Source organism: Corvus hawaiiensis, chromosome 3 (genome assembly GCF_020740725.1).
Source record: "Corvus hawaiiensis isolate bCorHaw1 chromosome 3, bCorHaw1.pri.cur, whole genome shotgun sequence".
NCBI classification, from domain to species: Eukaryota; Metazoa; Chordata; class Aves; order Passeriformes; family Corvidae; genus Corvus; species Corvus hawaiiensis.
Genome location: NC_063215.1, coordinates 43,244,293 through 43,270,735, shown reverse-complemented (window position 1 = coordinate 43,270,735; position 26,443 = coordinate 43,244,293). Strand labels below are relative to the sequence as shown.

General features: G+C 34.4%; 1 protein-coding gene across 3 annotated transcripts in view; it reads left to right on the top strand.

The window, feature by feature from the left end:
* ASCC3 (activating signal cointegrator 1 complex subunit 3) overlaps window positions 1-26,443 on the top strand; it is a 255,345-nt gene that overhangs the window by 45,965 nt on the left and 182,937 nt on the right. For all 3 annotated transcript variants that reach the window (XM_048296916.1, XM_048296915.1, XM_048296914.1), the window contains exons 7-10: window positions 266-407; window positions 985-1,110; window positions 22,457-22,657; window positions 23,116-23,256. In XM_048296916.1, coding sequence (XP_048152873.1) covers window positions 266-407; window positions 985-1,110; window positions 22,457-22,657; window positions 23,116-23,256 — 610 coding nt within the window. The remainder of the gene's footprint in view (window positions 1-265; window positions 408-984; window positions 1,111-22,456; window positions 22,658-23,115; window positions 23,257-26,443) is intronic.

Sequence of the window (26,443 nt, the reverse complement as noted above, 5' to 3'; positions counted from 1 at the left end):
TGGTACCTAACTGTGAAATCATGTTTCTGTATTACTTAAAAAGAGTCAAAACTGCTTTTAGGAAAGCCTTGCATTTACTGGATTGTGCCTCTGAATTTTATCTGAACAGTGTATTTTAAGGATTTGGCCTAACTGGTGCCAGAGAATAGCACTAAAATTTTTTCTCTGACTTCTACAACTCTTGCTGTGACTTTAATATACCATGCTCAGTGTTTGTGATGGAAGCCTGAAATGGGCAGAATTACTGCATTTTTTCTGCTCACAGAGAACTAGCACTTCTGAATGCTCGAAGTATGCCAGTCCTAGGTAGACAAAGAGAGATGAGCTTCGAAAAAATTCATTATCCACATGTCTTTGATTCCCGAGCTGAAGCTATGAAAACATCGGCATTCATTGGGGGTGCAAAGGTATGTTGGTGCGTGACCCTTCTTGAACAGTACATCTTTCCCAATGAGTAATGTGCAGCAGGGTTCCCTTTGTTTCCTTTGTCTCCTCCTTCTCAGAATCCAATGTATGAAGCAGGGTGTTTCAAACTCTTTGATATATTCTATTTTTATTTTGACTCTGGAAGAAATAATCTTATTCTCAACTAATGTATTTGCTTTTATTTCTAGGGTCACTTAAATTCTTAAAATACTACTTTTCTGTCTTTTGGATACTTTTGAATTGACTTTTAACAAAATGAAATCTTTATGAAATTCTAGACCTAATGGATTCTGAAATGTAATAAAACAGAGTTATGTTTTTTGGGGTTTTGGGACTATTTTCTGAGTAGTAAAACTGATTATTTTCTGTTTGGGGGGTTACTGATTATTTTCTGTTTGGGGGGTTCAGTACTATCTGTAAAATGAATGAGTGAGATTTGCTTTTGGTTGGGACTCATTTTTTGAAGGAAAGTGATAAAGCATTGTTCAAAGTAAGTTATACATAATGACACTTTCTGTTTTCATACTTTCAATTAATTTTCCTGTAATACTTTTTTAGGTGTTCTTACCAGAGTCAGTTCAGAGAGAAAACAATAAAATGTATGAAGAGGTGAAGATCCCCCATAGTGAACCAATGCCTATTGGTATTGAAGAGAAAATTGTTTATATTGGAGACTTAGATGAGGTGAGTATACCATTTCGAAGTTATTAAATTAGTTTTTACTTTTTATTACCAAAATTTAACTGTAAATACTGCCAGTTTTTCCAGTGATATGTGATAGGTAAATGCAGCCAGTTAATTTCTTCACTACTAATTTGGAGAATATTTATTGGGGAACATAGTTCAGTAATACAATCCCTTTCATGTTGACTTGGATTCAAGGAATTCCTAATCTGAACTACTTGTTCATGAGTTGCAGTTCTCAATTCCTTTGGCATTACGTTTTCAGTTATTTATGGTTTTGAGCTGTGATCTGAATCACTAGAATGAAATGAAAGTATTACAGCCATTCTGTTCTCTTCTGAAGATCACAGGAAAAAGTGAGCCTGAGCTTCTGTACCTTGACCTGTACAGGTTAGCTCCTGACTGCACAGCATTGTTCTGCACTAGGCTTACATCTGATGCAGTTCAGTGGTGTTGAATATGGTGTTGTAGACTCTATGGGGTGCAAAGTCATCTCAAAATGTGCTTTGGTGATAGGAAGTAAAGAGCAAAGAGGAAAAATGCAGGTAAAACAAATGTTAACATTTCAATTTTTACTGACTTAAAAGGGTGGAAAAGCTGAGGTAAGGAAACTAAACTTCTTGTTAGTTATTTACAGTGTAGAACTTGCAGTACTCCATCACAGGTACCTTTTTACTCCTCACTGTATATCTCAAATCTATTGAAAAATGGAAGATTTGATATAGATTTGAACAGAGACATAAAAAGCAAGCTCTGTGTACATATGAAGAAGGTTTTATGTGTCTTAGCTCTGCAGCATATAACATGGATAAATGTTTTCCACCTTTTTCTCTCTGGGAAAGCAGGAAATGAGAATACATGCAGAGCAGTTTATTGGGATTCTGAGTAAAGATTGTCTTACGTAAAGATTTAACTCTTTCGAAACAGAAGACAGTTTAATTTTAGAATCGGAATCTCTTCTGCTTAGGTGACAGTGTCTAATGTTGTGTTTATGAATTGACTGACAGCTTAACCGGATAGAAAAATACAGCTACTGCAGTTATTGTCATTTTATATGACAATATTCAGCATGACAGCTTTTTTTGCAATAAAATATCTTTTTCCTAAGCTAAATACTACCTATTAATCTGTAAATTTTTTGCAAGAAGTACCAATATTTCAATAGGCAGTAAGCAGTTTCAGAAAAAATATGGTTCAGACAGAAAAAGACCTATCTAAAATGAATAGTTTGCAGATTTTTGCACATATACTGTTAAAATAAATGTTAACAAATGCATCAGCTATACAATTTTAATAAGTAATTCTCCTTTGTAGACTGTGTATAAAGAGGTCTGCTTTTCAGTTTTACAGTGAAATTTTGAAATAGAAACAATTTTCTTCAGAACTTAACTCTTTGATATGATTCTTATTACATGGGATCAAATAGAAGTGTCAACAATAAATACAATTTTGATTGTTTGAACACGTATGTATGTAATTCCTGCCCCCAAGTTTAGTATCGATTTGCAACAAAAGACGACAAATTTATGAGGTTTGTCCAGCTTCAGGACTTGGCAGCTTCCTGGTTCCACTAATGAGACTCATAGATTCAAAATCTGTTGAATAGAACTTTTTTATCAATGAGCTAAAAGAGGCTGGAATTGCTAAGCGTAAGTTCAGACATACCTAGTCAAGATGTAAATATCTTGGTTAGGGCAAATTTTCTTTTTTTTTTTTTTTGTTTCCTCTGCATGGCTGTTTTAAATCTCTAAGCTCAGAAACACCTTGGTTGGTGTTTCAAATTTTTGCCAATTAACTGGAGTCAGTTTAGAGAGCATGAAGATTTTCTGTCAATATATTTTATTTTTGGTTAACTAGTGTAAGCAAAAGCAGAAATATAATGATTTCCAGGTGTTTCCCTAGCAGGTATAGGTGCTCACAGAATGGCTCTATTGTATCTCTATATGGATATGTTTGCAGGATTATCTAAAATTTGAGTAGGTGGGCAAGGACTAGAGATGGCAGTAAATATAACTGTAGATATTTCATAACTAGGAACTTCTAAAGGCATCATGAGGAAGCTTACAGTTCTGCTACTGTTGACTGCTATAAGGTGCCATTAGTGGTAGGGTTTTGATGTAAGACATTGAGTTAGTCTAGACATAAAGGTACTCAGCCTGTTTAACAAGTCAATATACATGCAACCCATAATCCACAGGGAAAACAAGCACAAAGCAACCAAGACATTTATTGTTGCTGGGTTTTTAAGTATTATATATTGAGCTTTCTAAGCACTTGCTGTTATCTGGGGAAGTCCTGGTGGTATTAAAAATTATAAATATTCTTCTTTCTTTTCTTTTTAATCTGTATGGTTTCATTTGCACAAAAATAATTTTAAGAACTCTGTTTCTTATGAGCTATGTGATTTTGATCCCACTGTCAGCAGTTTGGGGAGAGTATTTGACCGTGTAACGTGTATTGCTGAGTACACCGTTGCATTTCATCTTCAAAACTCCTAAAGTCAGAACTGAGTTCATAAGGTGTTCATTTATATTTTGAACTGTTGGCCAGAAGTTAAAGCTTTGCATCATATAAGTTGGAAGTAATCTTGCATTTAAATGTTTTAAAGTATTAGTTAAGATTTAGATTTTCTTATTTCCTGTAAACACAGGTTGAGAAGAGATGAGAGAAATGTATTCCTCTAGACACTAGTTCTAACAAACCACATACTAACCACATTTTAAACATGTATATGATTCCCTTTTTTAGTAGTTTCTTATGCAGAGGTATAAGGCAAAATGACAAAACCTCTACAAATCAACACCAAAGGCAGCAGCAATGCCTTAAACCAGTACAGATATTAACACAGGGTTCTTTTTTATTGGATTGGCAATGTAGCCAGGATGCATCTGCCGCTACACTCCGGAATTAAGAAATAACACATTTAAGATAGTTTTAGTACTATATTATCTGAAATCTTATGGCTGGTATTTTCAAAGTAAGTATTTAGTTTAGTTAGGGCCTCCTTGCATAACCTTTCCTAAAAAGTTTATGACTTCATGATTAGTGAAATCACTGCCTGAAAGAACACAGATGCTAAGATGAAACTCATATGAACTGACAAAGGTCCAAATTTTTCTAGCTACCATTCCTACCTAATCTCAGGATTCACTGCAAGTAGGAGATCAGGAGTAACCAACCTTGCACAATTTAGCAGCCATAAAAACACACCATAACATGTCATAAACTGCTGGCTTCAGCACTTCCCTGTTGTGTTGTTCCTTTTTCTTTGTCTCCTACCTTCCTCCATTATGATCTGAACTCCTGCTTCACCTCCTCCAACAGTCTCACTCCACCTGTGTTGTCTCATATTGTTATTTCCTACCCGTGTTGAGTTGGGAGCAGGAGCTGGTGGCACGGAGGGAGCTGTGCTGCTGTTCAGGAATGTCACTGGTGTTCAGAGGTAGAAGCGTCCAGTGTGTCCCATGGAAGGAGTTGCAAAGGGCTCTTATCTTATTGAAAGGCAAAAAATCCCACCCCCAACCCCCTTTGCAGAGATCTATTTTTCTTGACATTTATTATTTTTCAGAGAACTGTGTTTTTACTGCAGTTCAAGCACAGGTGGTTCATAAGTAGCTGATTGGTCACACCAGTTTAATCTGAAGTATTATGGTTCTACTATTTGTACAAGTGACATGCCAGCTGGGTTGTTTCAATAATGAGAATTTAAAAAATGGGGTAAGCACAAGCTTAGATTTATTATCTTTGCTCAGTTGAAATGGAGCTTGACCATTAATGAAATATATTTTTTGTATTTATTATAAAGGTGGTTTTGTGCCAGACTTTTTGCCAAATAAATGTACCTTTAAAGTCATAAACTCAGGCCAGGGAAAGTTACTCTTCAAGATTGTGAAAACAGGTTTTATCTAAGAAATTGCTAATGCTGAAAAATTACTTTAGCTTTTTACCGAAAGTGGATGTTCAGGGTAGGATTTATTTCTTTTTTTCGTGTTATTTCCATTTCCTTTTACTACCACAGCTTAATTATCTAAATAAGAAAGGTATTTTTTTTTCACTCTGCATTATGTGAAGGAATTATTACAAAATCAATATTCTCTCTTTTCCTGTAATGTTTTCTTGTTTTTAGCATTGTACAAGGTAAGTCTACTGAATATAAGTATGCATGTTTTTAGATAAATTACATTTTTCACATTCAGAATATTGGATCATTAATTCCAAAGTTGATCTTAGTGCATATTTCAGTTGCGTATTTTCCAAACAGCAATTGATGGTTGAAGCACATGGAATAATTTAAAAAAACATTTTGCATTTTATTGAAATCCTTTCATTTATCCAATGAATTATACTCAGAAATTGCTCTGAGGAGAGTTTACAAGTTCTGTAATCATTAGTCCCAACTTAAGACAAGGAAAATCATGTAGGTCAAGGTACATGATTTAATGGCTGGTAGTGTATATTAGGGATTACAGTCTGTCTTCATATTTCAGGGAGGGGGGTCCAAAGAAGGTTGAATATGTGCAATAACAGGTGAACAAAAATACTGAAGTTAAGATTCAACACTGATGACAATTTTAAAGCCTACAAGCTCTGGCTTAATTTTCTTCAATATGTGAGTTAATGGTATTTTATCATTATTTTAGAGTCCCAGATGCTATATGTAAAATTTCTGCATCAAATTGTTTGATTATTTCACTTACCCTTAAATGAAGCTTTTAGGCATTATTTCATTAAAATTCTAGGAATAAATAATATTGCTTTGGCTAAAAGCAAGCAAAAACACGTGCTTCATGCCAAACCAGCAGTTTATTGTCCGTCTTGTATAAAATTATCATATTTTCCATTAAGAAAATCCTGTTTCTTAGTAGAGATAGTTTATTAAAACTTCATCAAAAGGTCTACTGATATGATGTGCAAGCTGTAAAGTGGTATTCTGATTTTAAAATTCACCTGTAATCCTGTAATCTCACGTTGTAGAAATGCAAACATGCTCTGTGGCTGGCTACTAATTCACCTCTGAAAGACACTTGCTGTACTTGAATATAATTCATTGAATGTAATATTTTTAAACATGTGCCTCACTTGACTTCAGCTTTCACTGCAGATAGATGTGACTATATGATTTCCTGAATGCTAAGAAGTTCTTTTTTCTTTCAGCAATGGAGAACATCTTCCTGTTATGATAAATCAAAAAGTATTTTGAAACAAAACTTACTTTATTGATATCGCCTTTAATACTAGAAATGGTACCATAACATTTTTCTGGTTTCATAAAACCTTTCTATTATTCTAATATTCCTTTGCCAGTAAGATGGGGTTTTTTGTTCAATAGGATCACTGATTATAATTAATGCCTGATTACTAACCTTATTTATTTTGGGGAACACCTTTAAAACAAAAAAAATATTTAAATAATTTAGAGGAAAAGAAACCTGATATGGTAATGTCAAATAGATTTGATATGGTATTTAAAATATAGGTACACTGCAGGGATAGCAAGGCTTTATGAATATTGTAGTACAACTTTGAATTATTTCCATAATGAAATGTGAAAGTCTGAATTTCTTGATTTAACATGGCAAGTGGATGTCCCAGCTCCAGTGAGGCAGAGTTCTTAGGAGCACAGCTTGGGAGGATCAGCAATTATGACCACTCTCCAATAACCAGGAGTTTGACAAGTTGAAAACTTCGCATCACTGTAGAAAATTAGTAATGAAGTAGGTAGATATAAAGGAATAAATATGTGATTAAGAAATACTTTACAGATAGATAATTTTGCCCAATAATCTGAGATTATTGTTCCAAACATAGTTCCACCTATATCGACTTTCTCCAAATAGGAGAGTATTTTTGCATCTCTGAGCTCTGTATCAAAATAAATAAAGCAGGTTTCCCAGAATATCAGAATAAGAGCTTAAGCTAGTGCTGAAACAAGAGAGAAAAGAATGTACTATCTCAAAAGAGGTATACTGAGCATAAAGATTTCCTCTTTTAAAGTAGTGATAGTAAAAGACAAAAAGAAATTGAATAGTCTTATATTTTTTATAATTACTTTTTTAAAATAATATTTTGAAATGCAGTGGTACTTGCCAGTAAGGATTGTGGTTTACCCTTAGAATTTGAAAACTGTGATTTTTGACTCACCAAAAAGGTGTTTGGTACTATTACAGTCTTTGAAAGGACCTATCTCTTACCACAGCATGAGAAATTGAAACTATTTTCTCTGAAGCATCTCTGTGTTAGGTGGGTGTGACTTCTCTGTAGTCTGTCATCCATTCTCGATCCAACATTATCATAGACTTAAAAAAGACAGTAATATATACATTTTTGATAGTTAAACATATAAACTACATCTATATTTAAAACATATATATATACACACGTATAAAAACATATATACAACATGTATATGGCGTATAGATATATACATTTCCCATTAATGCAGAGTTGATTATTAAAGTAAGAGAGGCTTTTTAATAGACCACTGTTTTATATATCCTTCTCCTTGCCTCCCTCAGCTTGTCAGATTTCTACTATTTTATTTTTATGAAAGATCTGTATGCAAAGAAGATAGTCAAGCCAATCTCTGTCTCTATAAGAGATGTATGTAGGATGCAAAAAAAGAGGGGATGATGAATAATTGGAGGTAGATGAGAACTGAAGCATGATCTTATGTCAGATTCTATGAAGAGCAAAAGGCGGCTTTCACTGAGCAGCAGCCTGCACTTACTGGAACAATATGTGTCTATCCACCATTGTGGAGGTAATGACACAGTTCACCTCTTTTGGGATGGGGAGGAAGGAAGGTAAAGGAAGCACATACATCACATCTCACATGAGTTTTGGAGCTAGGCATTATATAATTGATCAGATGTAAGCCTGTATTTTCTCTACATCCTCCTTCGCCTATTTATATGATGTGGCTTTTATTTTTAGTATGATGATGTGGATCAAATTACTGTAATGTGACCATTTAAAAACAGACTGGATTTATACAAATTGGAAGGATTTTCACCAGAAAAGTATAATGAAAACAGGCTTTTTTTATTGTCCCATAAGAATGGGGAAGTATTGTAAATCCTGTCTTAAAATGTTGGTTTACCAGGATTACTGACTTGCACCCACAGGTCTTTCCAGATTGTACAATATGTCCCTGATTTAAAAAAGCAACCAGCATAGCAGTTTGCAATGTAACTTCTTTCTTATTCCAAAATAGTGTTCTCTCTCTACCTCTGCTGTAAACCTGTCTTTTGGTAGGCTGACAGCAGGTTTATTTGCTTTGGTTTGACACTGGACAAGTTGGATCCTTTTAGAATGAGACTGAAGGTTTCCTTTGCAGCATGTGCTGTGTTAGCTCATCTACACAAATTTTTCAGAGGACTTTTCAATGAAAGACTATCTTTTCTTTTTGGCCAATAGCCTTCTCCTTGCTTTTCAGCTGTAGTATAATACCCTTACCTCCCTTGTAGTGTCTTAAAATTGAGTGCTTAAAATATGATCCAATAATTTCTTCTTTCAGTTGTGTTTGTCCTAGTCGCATAGCAGTTTAGTTCAAGACCTTTCATGGTCTTGTGCTTTTAATATTTTTAAGATTATCAAGGCATTTATCTTTTTTCTTTAAAAATCAGTTTCTAAGTGCTGTTAGAATATAGTATATTGTATAATACTGTGTGAATTGTCACATACAGTTGACCACCAAACCACAGCTGCCATGAAAATAGTAAATTTATTTCATTATTTCGCCAGCAAGGCCAGGTGGCAGAGACACAGGGAGACACATCCCTTAGCTCATCCTAGTGGGCAGGGGGGGAAGGAGAATGTAGCATCTCCACCACCAGCCCTGATGTATCAAAGGGCACATTAGCAGTTTACCATGAGGCTGTGCCTTTATGATCTCTCTCCCAGCCGGAGGCTCAAGTATGCCTATGAGAGTGTGTTATCTCAAAACAGGAATTCTTCTCAGAATACTCCTCAAAACAGGCAGAGGATGAACAGCACTAGGCATAATAAATGGAGTTTTCCACACCAGCATTCTTAGCAGTCCCAGCTGCAAGGTCACTTCGAGCAAAACTGTTACGTCCTTGCTAAATCTTCCGGTTTGAACCCTTTTGTCCCAACAAATACTTTATAGATTTACTTATTTTTGGTGTTAGCTTATATATTTACATAGTCATAATAAGACCCTTTTAACATCTGATAAGTTTGATGGTTTTGTTACATGAACAAACCACGTTTAAGACACTGGAGATGTTGAGAGGGGCAAGGATGCTATGAAAATGTGGTAAATATGCTCTTTGTTGTGTCACTCTGGGCTGTGTTTTTATGTACATTTTTATTTTCAAGGGCTTGATATTAATGACCACAGGGAAAACCCACTAATAAATGTAGATAAAACCGGAAAAAATCCTTGTGAATATAAAATAATGTTTTCAAATGTCCTTTCATTGGTGAGTTTGTAATTGAAGCTTTAACAAACCTTCTCATTCAGAGAGACTTTGTTTATTCTAAGTACTAGTAAAGTTATTAATGTACAACCTTTTTATTTTTTTTTAAAGAGCTCTGTAAAATCTTGAGTTCTCTCTTCTTGGGTAGAGAAGTTCAAAGAGAAGAGCAATTAATTAATATGGCTCAAAGTATGATAGGGACATCTGTACTGATAAATATAGAGAACTTCATTTCTTTTAGTCTGTTCTTTAAACTAGCATGGCTGTGCATAATATACTAAGCAAAAATTGCTTTAAAATATTTAGTAGATACTGTCTTACAAGAGTTATATATTCTTATAGTTGTTTAGGTTGCTCCTTTTCATGCAAGTAGTAAATATGAATAGGGAAATGGACTTTTTAGTATTAACATGAGATAAAATTGACTGCATCTGATTTGGATAAAATGATAAGCCTGTTTCATTTTCTGCACAGCTGCCAAGTGTGTGTATATTGTGTAGTGCTGCCTCTGAAATAGTTGAAAATCTGATGGGAACACTTACAAAGGCAAGCCAGTAAAGGGCACCAGCTGCTGAAAAACACCTGCTGAGCCACTGTGGGAATAGATGCATCTGCCTGTACCTAGGAGTAATCTAACAAAGTACCTGCTTTTACCTGCCAGGATTTTAATTTGTGTAAAGATTCATCCAATAAAACTGGTTCTGAATACTTAAAGAAAGAAAGAAAAAAAGGGCTGGGTTGGTTTGGTTTTTTTTTTGGGCAGAAGAGCACCAGTTCTGAGCAACCTCCTCATTCTTACAACTAGTTTAAGCTCTTCTTTTAATAAAATACAAATCCAGATTTGGTAGCCGGAACTCTCAGCTACACTGTGTGTAGTGTCTTACTAAAGGATGAGCCAGTCTGGAGGAGATTATGCTACCAAAGAGCAGGTTTTCAGGTTTTCTTTGGTTTAGTTTGAGAGATGTATCTCAGGGGCTTTTGTGAGAGTATATGTTCCCTTTTCCACTGTAGCATATTTGATTCACTGTTGATGGTAGTGCACAAACAAAAATAAATTTTACCATCAGAAGTAATTAGACAAATTTTCCAAACAGCTTTTAAAACTGTTGTACTTTTTGTCGTCTGGTACTTAAACTTTTATTGTTCCCACACATTGGTGACCCTGTCAAACAAGTTCATCATCCCTCACCTACCTTTTATTTTCCTGTGGTAGGAAAACTTCTGTGAATGCTGCTAGTTTAGCTGTGATTCATGAGAACAAAATAGCTGTGTTCTTGTAGGAAAAAATACTGACTATGCTTGTAGCCTTTTCTTGTAAAATTTAGGGAAAAGTCATCTAATATCCATGCTGTAAAACAGGTCTGCCATCTTGGGTAGCAGAAGTGTGAAATTAAGTGAAATAGAGAAGAAAATTGAGGTGTAGAGAGATTATGACAGCAGTAGTTAATCCTCTGGGAATATTCTTCTGTTTGCCATTCTTTCATTTTTACTTGATGTGTTAAAATTATTACTAATTTCAGCTATAATTACCTTGCTGAGCATTCTGATAGTTTTTCTGGTTTTTGTTAGGTTTAGTAGGAAAAAGTAGTTTGTCGTGTTAAGGTAAGCTAAAGTAAATAGTTTGAAAACATTATCCTGAAGTGCCTTCTACATTAACAGATTAAATATTTGCTTCTACATGAGCAGTTAGAACTAATGCCTTTGCATGCATAAAATAGTACTGAATTAATTAGGGGTCATTTAAAAATAAAATACTGAAAGAGATCTGTGCTTCAAAACTATGCAGTAATATGAAATGTTGTTGCCCTACTCTTACAGGGTTCCTTGCTTTCAAGGAAGATAATATTTAGGCTCCGCATTGTGAAGTTCAGATGACTGTAACTTGGGTGACTTCTATGTATTAAATTTTGTAGAGTAAACCCAATGAGCAGTAAAAATCCAGGAAGCATTTCAGGTAGACATGTTCTTCCACAGTGCAGCCGCATGTAGCTCAAAAGAAATCCAGCTTCTGGTTCACAGCATTCTTTTCCCCTTGCATTTAATCACAATAATATTTGAAATCCAATTATGTCTACCTGGTGACTTTGCAGCTGTTACATGTTTTTTGGCCTCATTAAATGATCATAACAAGTGAAATATTTAAATTGAGAAAGCAACTGTTAAGTGTTAATTTTTCATTCTTTAGGGGATCACATGTATGTCATTGACATGAATATGGACTTTTGTATTAAGCACATGCAGAAATCTGTAAAGTTTTTAATTAAAACAACTCAAAGTAGTTTTAGTTGTTTTGGTAATTAGGACTGGAGAATGAATAACATGCTTCTGCTGCATCCTGTTCAGGGAATAGCCACTTCTCAGTGGAATTTCATAGTAAAAGTGTGAAAGAATGCAGTAGTCTGCTATAATTTGATAGCATCCCTGAAGGCAGACTTTCATTCTTAGGCGTATTCAGTCTTCATTTAAGGTGAAATACAGGATAGTATTTTAAATTCTAATTCAAATTATACCAAAGACCAAAATTGTTTTTAATTTTTAAGAAATGTAATTTCAAAGTAAGAATTTTCAAAGTTGAGGGAGGTATATGCTAGTTCTGAAATGCTGCAACATTTAAAATATTAACTCTTACTCAAAATATTTTAGAGACGTTATAGTTCATCTGATTTTAATGTTTGTCTTTAAATAGGACAAGTTTTGATATGCTCCTTAAGACATGAATCTTTTATCTTAGATAAGAATGGGCTGTGTCTTTCAGTGGTAGAAATGGGACTGAGATGGTTCATCAAGGGATTCACTTAGAAATCACCAAATAATTTTAAATGTTTTAAAAAGATTTTAGGACAGAGGAGCTCTATGACTAAAAGATTGACTTTATAACTGATAGGCTATTCAGCTCAGACTTACAGTTTCCATTGACCTCAAAATCACACAATAAATGCTAATACAGTGAAACTTGTAAACTTTTTGAAGACCAGTTGTTTGAGTCAGCAGAAAAACAAGGAGCAAAAACTAATGTAAAGTCTCTTTAAGCGGAAAATAGATTTTGTGTGTGGTTTGTACCTTTTTACAACAAAACGATTTTTCTGAATTTTAATTGGAAAATTGAAATTATCCTACTACTTAATCTTTCAGTTAGAATATTGGAACCAGACGCATCAAATAAGAGTGGAGTTATTTTTAGTTTTATACTAATAAATAAGTATGCTTTGTATAATAATAGCTTCTTGGGAATTTATGAGGAGAACTAAGTAATTTTCATTTGCAGTGAACAAAATATAAAGGAAGATGATTTTATTTAGTCATTCATAGGAATTACTTACCATAAAACATAATATAATGAAGGAAACTTACTTGCAAATATTCCTTCTTCTCTCCTATGTTCCCTGAATCTGAAAAGAGTGGACATTTTTTCTCTGAGTCATCTGAGACTATGTCAGAGATAATTTTCTGTGTTCTTGATTATACTTCTGCTTGCTTTGGACGCGTGTGGACCTTTGTCCTTCTGGACCTCTAAATTTGAGACTGTCTTCCTGCTGTGCATATCCCTTACATGGAGACATTTTGGCATGTTGGCACATGTATCATCTAGGCTAAATAAGAATATGTCTCTCAAATTTCACATCAATAATTTGACTACTTGAGAATAAAAAAAGATGTTTGCATATTAATAACTACTGTAGAAGCAAAACTGTTGAGACAACTGAGAGGAGACCTCATCAATGTCTATAAGTATCTGAAGGGAGGGTGTCAAGAGCATGGAACCAGGCTCATCTTGGTGGTGCCAGTCAATAGGACAAGAGGCAACAGGTAGAAATTGATGCACAAGTTCCACCTGAATATCAGGAAGAACTACTTTACTCTCCAGGTGGCTGAGCACTGGAACAGATTATCCTGAGAGGTTGGGGATTGCTCCTTGCTGGAAATATTTGAGAACCATCTGGACACAATCCAGTGCCATGTGCTCTAGGATGGCCCTGCCTGAGCAGGGAGGTTGGCCCAGATGACCCACTGTGGTCCCTTCCAACCTGACCCATTCTGTGATTCTTTAAAAACAAAATATCTGGTCCAGGTGTAACCTACAACAGTACGTGGGAAAGCTTTGTTAAATCTGTACTGTTGTTTGCAAGGTAGGAGCTACCTTCTTCATCAGCTTTTCAGGCTTTGTGAATCTGTAGTTTTCAGTGTATTAATTTTCCATTAGTCCTGAAATTATTAATTCCTGAGAATTGCTGAATGCAAATGCCTGGATGCAGTCCTTCAGAAAGTTTTGTGTCTTTATCCTGACCCATACCTCAGTCATTCACATAAGTCTGTGTGGAATGGGAGGGTTAGGACTTTGATCCCTTTTATCTGATACCTTGTCTCTTCCTCATTGTCACTACTTTTGCGGTTTGGCCAAAAACTATCTGCTATTTTCTGTCAGTATTCTCCATTTCCACTGAATTTTCCAGTTATCTGCATAGACTAGTTGCAGTAGCCACATCGTTTTTGAGGTGAATTTATGCCCTCATCAACACAACTTTTTGCTTAGAATTTTTTTTTTTTAATGTTAGTAGTGACATTCTCTCAAAACTGCAACAAGAATATGGAAGAAAAAGAATACGTTTCTCTTGATATGATGCAGTTGTTTCAAAATTCTTCCAATTAGTTCATAAATGATGATTCATACAAGAATTCAACTTCCAAAAAGTAATTTTTACGTAGTTTCATATCCATATCTCTTTACTTGGGAAAAGTTAGCTGAAACCATTTTATATTGGTTAGAAAAAAGGACTCCAGTTTTTATGCTGCATGTTGGTAGCCTAACCTTTTTTTTACACCAATGGCCAGAACGTATGCAGTTGTTTTCTCAATGCCTCATTGTCTTTCCTTATAATTTGTTGGGTTTCTTCCTTTGCCTTTCAGTGTCTATATTCTTGAACAACTGGGAAAGGTTTTTCTATATTAACTCTTTGATTGCAGTTGCTTTTGAGTCAGTGTGCACCTAACAGTGATGTTTTTTTCCTCTTAGAGATGCACTGTGTTTTCCCAGGGGAGTAAATTATGAGAGCAGTATGCCATAAACAGAGCTAGGAGTCTCTTTCAGTTGTATTAAAGTATAAGAAATTATGAGAGTGTTCTCTGAATTGGAAAAACTCCAACAAAACCTGAAGAATAGACTGTAGCATATAATCATCATCAGTTTCCTCATTGCTCCATCTAGAAAAGTCGGGGAGATAGTGATAGTGGAGATGTAAATAGATAGCAGTCCAGGACATCTAAAATATTTTTTAAAAAATCTGTAGATATTTTGAATGTAGATTTTAAATATTTTTTTTTAAATTTGTACAATTTTTTGTTTATCACTCTCCCATAGCTTTAGCTTTGCACAGCATTAAGATATTTTGTAATTTTATGAGAAAGAAAACTTTTTTTTTGTTACATTTAATATGGATGAAATGTGATCAAATTAAACCCAAATCCTTCTATCCTCATAAGATTTTAACTCCCGAGGTTATTAGGAAATGCCACAACTGTTGCCAATTTTCCTTCAGCTGCATTAGTTCAAGGTAATTTCTGTGTGTAATTTACAAATGGCATCAGACAGCTCCAAGAGGAGGCTGTGTTCTGATATCCATTTCATTGCTATAATCTGGAATAATTCTCTTGACATTGAATACTTTTGAGTTTGCAGCAGTGACACTGAAATCAGAATCTCTCCTGTGTGTCTGTTTGGATGCCAAAACTTATGTACGTTTGCTGTAGAAATAGTTGCTTTTATGGAAAAATCTTTCTGAAACACTTTGTTATCCATTTCCTCAAGTGAAATCACCAGAGGGTATAATCACTCTGTCTATAATCTTTTGTCATATTGTAACTAGGTTGATGAACACAGCACAGTTCTCCCAGTGAGGGGAGGAGATCCCCCAAGCTTTCAGTTTTTTAACTCAGAGCAGTGAAAGCCTTATAGCACCACAGTGCTGTCCTGTCATTTCCTTCAAACTGATTTGGCATACGTACATGCAGACATCTTTGGATTTAATCTATACATTGAACCCAAGAATATTTCTCAATGTTGTCTTTTTAGTAGAAGAATAAGTGTTTGAATAATTCAGAAGTCTGTAGAAAAGGTATGACTGCTGCAGTTTTTTGTATAGTGTCGTTCATCAAGAGAATAGTTTATATATACAGTTGGTGACAATGTAACTATAGATTTACAAGGATTTTTGTTGAAATTGCTTCAGGCATGTAAACTCTTAGCTGCCATATATGAAGGTAAATATTTTCCCTAAAACCTCTTGATTTTGAATAGATCTTTCTTCAAGAGAGCAGAAGGCAGGACTGATTACAAACAAACAAACAAACCAAAAAAAACTAAACAAAACCGTGAGCACACAAAACCACAGATGAAGGCTTTTTATTCTTTGACTTATTTTTGGTTTTCACTGGCTCTTTTTTTCAAGGAGGGCCTATGTTTCCACAGTTGGTAGGAGATTGTTATACTCCTAGATTTTGCTGCAATTTGTTTTTAAATGGAACTGTTCTGGACTTCTCTGGATGGACTCTGGATCTTCTTAAGTGAAAGTTTGATTCTTGAACAGCACTCACTGTTATGTCCAGAATTTTGACATTTCTGAGAAATGAGTAATTCAATAAAACTCTCAGTGTTTGGCAAACATGAAGTCTGAAAGGTCTGGAATGTTTAATCATGATTTAGAAGCAGCATTCCAGAAAAACCCAAAACCATAATAATTTTCATAGTTTTTGTGCTATGGTAACTTTGAGCAGAGCTGATCCTTTAATATAGAATGAATATATTAATTTTTTTTTTCTCTCAGGATACTTTTTTAAATCTAGTGAACTCTGTCAGAATCTAGGAGAATTTTGCAGTATTTGTTTTGAGTTTAATGTCACTAATATAACTTGAAAGTATGCACATTTCCCTGGTTTCCGATGGCTACTGCTACTTAAATACCTACTGCATTAACCAGTGAATGTGGTGATAATTTTAAAATAAAAGGCTCTGTGGTTTTCTAAAAGATGATGTTTAATTCCAATTAAGAATATATTCAAAGAAATCTTATATGGGCTGTGATTCTCTGTTCTATAAGACGTCAGAGTATAATTTTACCCTTATGGTTCATTATTTGTCATTTCTAGGAATTCTTCTGACTTTTAAATCTAATTAAAGGACTGGAACATCTTTTGTGTGTGTGGAGAGTGTGACAGAGGTGGAAAAGAGGAGGTTTGGGGAGTCTGACAAATGTGTATAAATACGTGATGTGAGAATGATTAACAAAGAGGGAGCCAGACTCTCAACAGTGGTGCCCAGTGGCAGCACCAGAGGAGATGGGCACAAATTAAGGCACATGAAATTTCATCTGAACACAGGAGAGTAATTTTTTACTGTGAGGTGGTTAAATACTGGTACACGTTGCTGAGAAAGGTTGTGGAGTCCCCATCCTTGTTGATAGTTGAAACACAACTGCATAGGTGTAAGTGGCCCTGCTTTGAGCAGAGGGGCTGAACTGGATATTTCTAAGTGAAATGATTCTGTGATCTGTGGTTGCTGCTAATAGTGACCTGAATAGCCCATACCATGCAAGAATTGCTTTCAGTTTAGTCCAGTCACTTGTAGCAGGTACAGTGTTGAAATAAGCTGCTGGTTCTCTGGTGCCCTTTGTTATTTGCATCTGTCTAATGTGTTTTACTCCAAGCTTCCTTTATAGCACATAAGTCTTCAGGTACTACACTCTGAATGAAATATAATTTGTACTTACTTGAAGAAATTGTAATGCTGATTATGGCCCAAAGCCAATCATAAGCTCTATTTGGTTCGCTTGTATAATTTTCGTATCTTTGTGTATGCTACTTGTTCCTGTAAAAATTGTTCCCCTAAGTCCAGTGAATCTCACTGATATGATTTGGTGCTAAATGGAGCAGATCCAAACATCATGCAGTTTTTCTTTTGCGTGTTATGAGCCTTTGCTTAAAATGTATACGCGCACTTTGAAAGAAAACGTTTCAGTCTTTGGGGCAGGTAGGAAATTATATTTTCAAATAGTACTCCTAAGATAACATAAAAATAATTTTACCTTTATGCTATTTATGTAGTTATATTTTTATTTATTTCTGTTCCTAAATCTCACGAGCTACCACTTTTTCATGGAAGTAGCAGAATATGAAAAGTATCATCAGGAGAGGGAAGCTGTGGAAGTCCCCAGGTATAACATACATATTTATTTCTGAGTGTACCTTCAGTAACAAAATAGGATTTACGCTGGCACAGAAGTGCTTTAAGTATATAGATGCATAATTAGAAAGCAAGGGGGGACTACTAAATGTTCATAATTTAGAAGGATAATGGGAATGTATTTATTAAAATATGTATGTGTATATATATACATATAAAAACATATGTTTGTGTGCGTATATGACTGTATATGCATTGATATGTGTTTTAACCAGCAACATTCCAGAGGACAGCAAAGGGGAAAGATGACCTAGAGATTATTTACGTATCAGAACAAGGGACATCAGAGTTTTCGCATCCTGAATTTCATGGTTTTTATGTAAAAAAGCATGGATTAGTCATACTATTAGCAGTAAGATCAATCATCTCTTTAACTGAAAGTGTAGAACAGCTGACTGCAGAATGGGATTTGTTGCACCTGAGATATATAAGATACTTTGAATAAAATAGTACTACATTAAAATTAAGCTAATGAGTGGGGAAAATGCTGAAAGCTCAGCTTTGGCTTAGGGGTGCAATGGATTATCGCTAAGATAAATGGGTAGTAATCTTATTACTTCGTTATAATATGACAGAAGAAGTCATCATTATGGAACATTTCTACAAGGTCTTGGTAATGAATTGCATGACTAAAACTCTGTCTAAAGTGCTGAAGGTCTGTGCTATTTAGAGCAGACACTGCCACTACTGTGTTGCTAAAGCAGTTGTGTTTCTGAGCTGTACCTTGCCTGCAGACTGAACCGTATGGACTCGTTTATGAATATTACTTTTATGACTTAAACAAATTTGTCCTATTTTTAAATTGCTGTTAGAGCACAAACACACAAATATCTTTCTGATGAAATTTCTGATTTAGAATATCCTGATTAGGTGTAATCTCATTTATTCATAAATGCATTAGTTGTAACAATAAATTCCATAGGAAAGAATTGGAAAGCTTACTGAAGTAAAATCAGGGGGTTTATTCATTCACGTCACAGCTGCTTTGAGTATCATCTGGTTTGTGGAAAGAGTTGCTTCTCAGTGGCTTTTCACATTGATTCATGCTTGTGTAAAAATGGCATCATCTTAGGCTTGAAATCCTGTTAGTTGAGAGTAACACTCAGATTGTATTCTGCTCAAACTTCCTATGGTTTGTGTTGAATTGTAGGGATAAATCAGCTGTAGAATAGAAGGCTAAAAAATGTTTCATCTCATTCATTTTCAGTAAAAAACACTTTCTGCCATCCTGTGGCTGCCAGACCTTTAAGCAAGAAGGGATTTCACTGGTTTATCTGAAAGAGTTGGTCTGTAGAAGCCTTGGCTGATGTTTATGTGCCAGAGGGGAAAAAAATTGTTTTCCATTTTTAAAATATGTAGTTTTTGCAAATCAATTTAGGAAAACACCTTTTTCAAACTGTGGACTTCTGTGCATACTATTGCATTTCTGTATGCTGCCTTACTGTTTTTAAGAGCAAAGCTACTGGGTTTGGATTATGCACTGTTTGGAATAAAATGGAATGTAGAGGAAAGATAATATTTTTTCAATTAATGGGCAGTTGGTTGGAAGATATCATAGGATATTTTTTTTCCTCTGGAGTTACTTTCTCTTGTAGCTTTTTAAATCCTTAATATATTCCTGCAGAGTCAACTTTCAAAGAATATTATTCATTGACTGTTTTGTGATTCTGAATGTTGTATATTGATTTGTGAATGCCAGCTTGAAAATTAATTAGTGTGTTGAATGAAAAACTAGGTTCTGGTTCAGAATACCATTATTTTAAAAAAGTGCTGCTAGTTCTTAACCAGGCTTTTATGGTTTTTCTGTTTTGTGGGGTTTTTTTGTTAATCTTTATTCTGCTCTTAATATTCCTGTTTCAATAGGCTTAGCATCTTTCCAGAAAACAAGCCAAAGTTAATTTTTCTAACTTGCTGTACTGGTTCCTCTGTTTTTTCTAGAACATTTGTTTGTTTATCGCTACTTACCAAGTCAGTGTTAATCCATGGTGTTACTATTTTCCAATAGGAAAGGAGACAGGAAATTATTTTTGTTTTTCTAAATACGTATTTAATTTTGCTTACAATTGCGTTTCCTTTGGCTGTAGTATATATAATTTCTACCAAATGTAAAGGAAAAAGATGTTTTATACTCCACACTTAGAGTTGGAGCTGGAACAGCATATTCTTACAAGCAGTAGTTTAAGATAACTTAAGGACATATTTAAGGGTGTTAATAATCACACAGCTGTATGGTGACCTCTATGTGTAAAGCCAAACATATCCAACTGTGTGACTGTGGAAAATTCCTGTCATCCGTTTCTGAAGATACTTAGGCTGGACTTCATTTAGACAGCAATGTTCCTGCTTTTGTTTAAAAACTGCTTCTTTAAATAATACACATATTGTGTAATGTAGTGTTTTATTAGTAATCACCAGTTGTACTTGGGAGTTTCTCTCTGTAGATCCTTTGTTATAAACACTGTGAATGGTGTTTATCAGTGTGAACTTTATGCAGTGTTTATAACACCTTCTAAAAGCATCTTGATGGAATGGGAGGGAAAAGAAAAATATACCAATTACAAAGATCTGTCAAGAAATTTCAAAATGAAGTAACAGGCAAATTAGAAACCTAAAATGACTAAGGAGGTCATACAAATAGCTGATTGAACCCTGATAGCAGCAGGTTCAGTCAACAGGTCTCCAGGAAAACCATTAATACTTGATATGAGTCTCATTCATGAAGATGAAATGAATTTTGAAGACAACACACGAAGTACACATTATGTGTACAAAACACGGTACAAAACAAATAAGCTTTCCTCCTGCAGTGTTGCAAGCAGAATAAACTGTGCAAGAACAGTAACAGTGAAAACTCTTGTAATACTGAAATTCAGCCACTAAAAAATTGAAGGAACTTGGTGAAAGATGCATTTGTTACTTGCATTAGATACTTTCTTTTCCTTCACCAAAGACAACAGTTTTAAATAGAAATTTGGATATATCAGAGGTTTGTAAATCCTATAAATACAAATGCAATTCAAGTACTTGCTTTTTTGGTGTGGCACAGGAAGTTTTCAACCTGAAAGCTTTCCTAAGACAAAGGTACTGTTAAACTGAAAAGGGCGTTTTTCAAAAAGAAATAGTGTGTCGATTGCATGGCATTTCATTGACTTCTATATCAATGAATGTTGTTTTTTCATGTTCAAAGTCATCTAAAATAAAACTGCAGTTGGTTAGTCATTAAGTACATCATTCCTATAGATTTAAGAGTAGAGAATTTTCATTTATTGTGAAAATGGTCTATTAATCTGAATTTGTAATTTGTGTCTGTAGCCCCTCACGAGGCTACTACAAGAAAGCTGCAGCACAATGATAGACTTAGTGTTGTTTGTTGCAAAATTAAGTGAATTATTTGATGTAAATAGCTGATGAAGCCCTCATTCCTAAGCTTGAATTACTTGAGTTAGTAATAAATTGAGTCCTGCTCAAATAATTTGCTTAGTATTGGAAAGAATTGGAAAGACTATGTGGCATTGGAGAGAGTTTTTACCATAGAAAATAACTGTAAATTAATTAAAGCACCCAGAATAATGGAAAAGGAGATCTTCAGAAGATGCTTTGAGGCCTGTTCTTTACTAGACTTTTGTTGTTTCCTACAAGTAAAGTAAAAATTATAATCTTCAAATATATCAGTAAGATGTTTTTCATTCTTTGTAGTAGAAACATTGCAGATAATTAAATCTGTAGAAAGAAAATAATTACGTATTCTGCAGTCTATTTTAAACATCTGTAAAAAATAACTAAGAAAAAGTAAGTTTATTAAAAATTAATTTTATATTTTAAGGGCTGTTCTTCAGTTGCAAAGGTTTTACAATCTTCAAATGCAGCAATTGCCACTGTCTGTGTACCGTGGTTCTTTCCTGGTAAAAATACAATTTTTCAGAGAGACAAGAGGAGCAAAGTATTACTGTAATTGATGATTTGTACTTTATAAGATTTAAACATGCATTAAACTATAATAAGCATAATTTCCTGTATTAACGATAAAATTTATTTTTTTAAAACATTCTCTAAGTTTGTTTTGGACTACACATGCAAGTGTTATGTTCCTTGTGGTGGCTGCAGCTTGTTGTAAATATTGTTGGAGAAAGGTCTGAACATGAACAATTGCAAGATGGAGATTTTCTCAGAAGCAAGAGAAGGTTTTTTACTGAATTTGTGTCTGTGTTTGCTAAATCAACTTTACTGAGTTTCGTTGTATTGCTGCCTCATCTGCCAATAGAGTAGTCATAGTTTGTCATCTTAGAGATGTGTATTGTTCTTTTCTTATTAATGCTGTTTTACAGATGTTTAATTACTAATTGGTTAATATTTTACTGCATATTAGTTTTGATCACGCTCTTGAGTAAAAAAAATTTAGTGGTGAAATAGTATGAGGCTAAAGATTTTGATTTATTTTAGCAGATGTTATCCTGCTATAATTTGTTTTCTTTATTGATTCACTGTCTGAGGGTTGGGTAGAAGTGGTAGCCTCAGAATAAAAAAACTTGGAATAATAAAAATATTATGACAAGTATCCAAAGGTTTGTTTCCATGAGTTGTTTTTCTTATGATTAATATATGTATAGATGCACAGACACGTATACAAACATCTATGAAAAATCCAAGATATGTGTGTTGTTTGTTTTAACAGATTGGACAACTTGCTTTTAAAGGCATGAAAAGACTAAACCGAATCCAGTCTATAGTTTTCGAGACAGCCTACAACACAAATGAGAACATGCTGATCTGTGCCCCCACTGGAGCTGGGAAGACTAACATTGCCATGCTGACAATCCTTCATGAAATTCGCCAGCATGTCCAGCATGGTGTTATCAAAAAGGATGAGTTCAAGGTAGGAGTTTAATGAACCAAATAACAGCTTTTTAACTTGTAAGGTAAAATCCATTATATGTTATACATGGAATATGAAATCAGGAAGTTCTCAAGGATGTTAGACTTTTCCAAGTTAAAGATAAGGCTAGTTTTGATTTACTTCATTATTGTTAAAGCTATTCTTACTTGTGTTCTAAAAATCTTATTATGTGAATAAAAAGCTATGAAATGCATTTAGCTTTCATGCAGAACCAATTTTCAAAGCGATGAGGCTGTATAAACAAAATCCATTGTCCTTTAAACAGCTGCACACTTATCCAACAAAGATAACTACTTTTCATATATCACTATTAAGATTTTTCACTGTAAGTGCCTGGTATCATATTTCACAATAAATTGTGATTTGTAATGGTTGCCATGAAACAAACGACGTTGTGGGGTTTGCTCATTTATCAAGTGAGTGTTGTTTTGGTGCAGATTGTGTATGTTGCTCCTATGAAAGCTTTGGCAGCCGAAATGACAAATTACTTCAGCAAGCGTCTGGAACCACTCGGCATTACTGTGAAAGAGTTGACTGGTGATATGCAACTGTCAAAAGGCGAAATTCTGCGAACACAGGTATGCTCAATCTTTTAAAATACTGTTCTGTGTGTGTATTTGTACCTTTTCATAGGTACACTGCTCTTCAAGCTCCTTGTAACAGTATTGGTGAAGCAGTTGAAACGTTATGACATCTGTAATTACAGTGGTTATGTACACTGATATAAATTCAGAATTCTTCAATAAAAACCATCTTTGAAAAGTTGAAAGTTCAGTCTGCAAATGGTAAGTTCCAAATAAATCTGAAATGCTGTAACAACATTGTTGCAAATAACATCAAAATAATATTTGCCTTCTTTTTCATTTAAAAAAATCAAACAAAAACTATGTTCCTGTTAATGGCTGATCTTACTTTTCCTCATTTGTCCTTAAAAAATATAAGACATCACTAGGCTAAACATTTGACCATTCATAGAAATGAATAAAATTTGTGGGTTTAGCCTCTTTAATAGGATTGCATAAATGGGGATTATTTTGTTTTAGCAGACACTTTTTGTCATATTAATTTCAGTCAAATGCTGTTTGTGTCAGTGAAATACCATTTTTCCAAACTCTGAAGATGCTTTTCTACCTGTTCTTACATACAGTTCCATATGATTACCCTTTCCCCTTCTGCCTGGTCCTAGAAACAAAAAAAAACCTGGTTGTGTTATCAATACGAAGATTTATAATTGTAACTTGTAGTAATTTTTGGTTCAGATGAGTGATATTTTGGCAATCTTAGCTTTGAGATATTTAACATTTTTATGGTGAGTGGAGAGAAAATGCGTCACATGACAAGAAAATATGTCAGTATGTAATTAATAATTAGGAGGACCACTGCAGTAGTAATCCAGTATGAAGTTGTGAATAGCAATTAGAAGATGTATATACATACATGTTTATGCATACAGTCACAATACTGTGGTAACCAATATCAATGAGTGACAGTAAAATCACTGGTACTTTATCAGAGTGACTTTGCAACACCATCTACCTAAAATCTGAGTTTACAAAATAAAAAAACTTTTTGGTAGGAACTTTTAGTAATTGAAATTATTTACATACACCAAATTACCATTTTAAATTGCTTCCTGTTTTCACAGTACTTTTCAGCTAGGGTGCATAATCAAGTAGATCATGGTTTTCATAGAGAGAGATAATGTGTAATCACTGCTGAAACTGATAGTGACAGTAGGAAAACTGCTCTGAATGTAAGGACAAAGCTGGATGAACATAATGAATGTAGAATGGAAAAGTGCTATTTACTCTTGCTCTTCTAGTTAGCAGTATAATTCCTAAAATCTCAGCTCATTGTTAGCACTCTGCTTACATCCAGTAAAAAAGTAAGGAAACAAAAGAAACAAAAATATTTCAGGCTTTATTTAAAAAGTTGTATGTGAAATAGTTTACAAAGCTGAAGTCTAATTACCTACTAATGGGAACTTATTAGTATATGCAGAGTATTAACTTAGAGGAACATAGTAACTTGAGTGTAAGAAGACTCTCTGCTTCACCATGCTCTTTTATTTTAGTCCAAAATGCCACTACTAGCATAATTCTTCATTTTTTTGTGGGGAAGAGGCTAAAGTAGATTTATGTATAAAAATCAAGAAGAAATAAAAAAGGGAGGATGTGGGTAAAATCTTTTTGTTCTTCCTGCCACGGACTCGTCTCATTGCTTTGAAATTAGCTTTTTTTTGTCAGAAATTTACCTTCAAGGGATTTCTACAGTTTCCTATGTATATCATAGCATAGAAACACTAATCTGAGGTGTATTTGTAGTTTCTAAACCTTTGGGGAGAGTGGAGGTGGAATAAAAGTGGTGTCCAGAAGAGGAAAAATTTGTATTTGTGACCCAAAATTCAGTTCCTATATTTTCAAAGAAAGTACACTTAAAGTGTTGATTAATTCTAAGTTTTGCTTCTGCTCAGTTTTGTGTCTTTGCTCTTCAAAACATTGGGAAGGTTAAAGGGAAAAAAATATAAAGGCCAAAAATTCTGGGACAGTGGAATAATTTTTTGTTTTCTCTTTTTTGTCGTAGCTAGTCAGTCTTATGATTAATCAGGATTGTAGAAAGTGAGGATGAGAGATGATGCCAATCCAAGAGTTACCAGTGTAATTGCTGCTACTCTTCTTGCAGATTCTGGAGCCCAGCAGTGTGTAATGTTTTATTGCTGCATAACAAAGTACACAGCAAATATGTAGCCTTATTATAAACTGAGGAAAGAGCACTTGCTTGTGCTGGATCTTGCCTATTGCTCTGTATATATATTGTTTTCTATGAAAACACAAGAGCTTTCTTTGCTCAACTAGGCACTTAAAAACACTTCATCCAAGCAGGTTTCTTTTACCATTTTTTACCCTATGTTAAATTGATTCTTGCTTCAAAACTTCATTTTATTTGTCAGCCTGTCTAATGCATACATTTCTCAGACAGGAATACTCTGATAGGTGTTGCCTCTTTATTTATAATTTCAGATTTGCTTTGCCAGTCGTTGCTCTGTTTTCTAGCCTTTAGTAGTAGTAGTAGTAGTAACAAAGTACCTTTGTTTAGCAGAAAACCAGTTTTTCCTGTAAGAATTAATGCTACAGCTGGTAGATGCATGCACACAATTTATACACATAGGGACAATATATATCATATGGGGAATAAAAGGCAGAGTAGGATCATCAGCTGAAGGAGATGCTGGTATTTCACGTTGCATCACTGTTTCAAAAGATCTCAGCTGGTACTTCTGGGCAACTGAAGGCCTGATATCTCCTGTGACAGTTGTCTTCTGCCTGTTTTCTGAGCAATTGTATGTTCACCATCTTTATTTTTGTCCTCAGGTGAATCAAATCAGTCACAATGAAAGATGTAAAAATAAGGTGATTGTCAGGTATTAGTTAAAAGTAGCACTTCAGTGACATTCCTGATAATTTTCTGCTTCCTTTCCATCCTGTTTGCTTCATCCTTCATACTTTGCCTGTGTATATTTAAAGATGTGTATTTTGTAAGTTATTACATGTAGCTGTTGTGCTTATCCTGATGAGGAAAAATTGCTTTATCTGACAGATTGGTAACTGTCTCCCTGCTCAGGAATGCACCTTAATATACAGTGGGAGCTACCGCTATTACTTTTTCTGCCAATATTTTTAAAGGATATAAATGCTAGCCACAAAAAGGTAACAAGGAATTTAAATTTTCATTCCCTTAATGGTGGAATAAAATATTTTAAATATT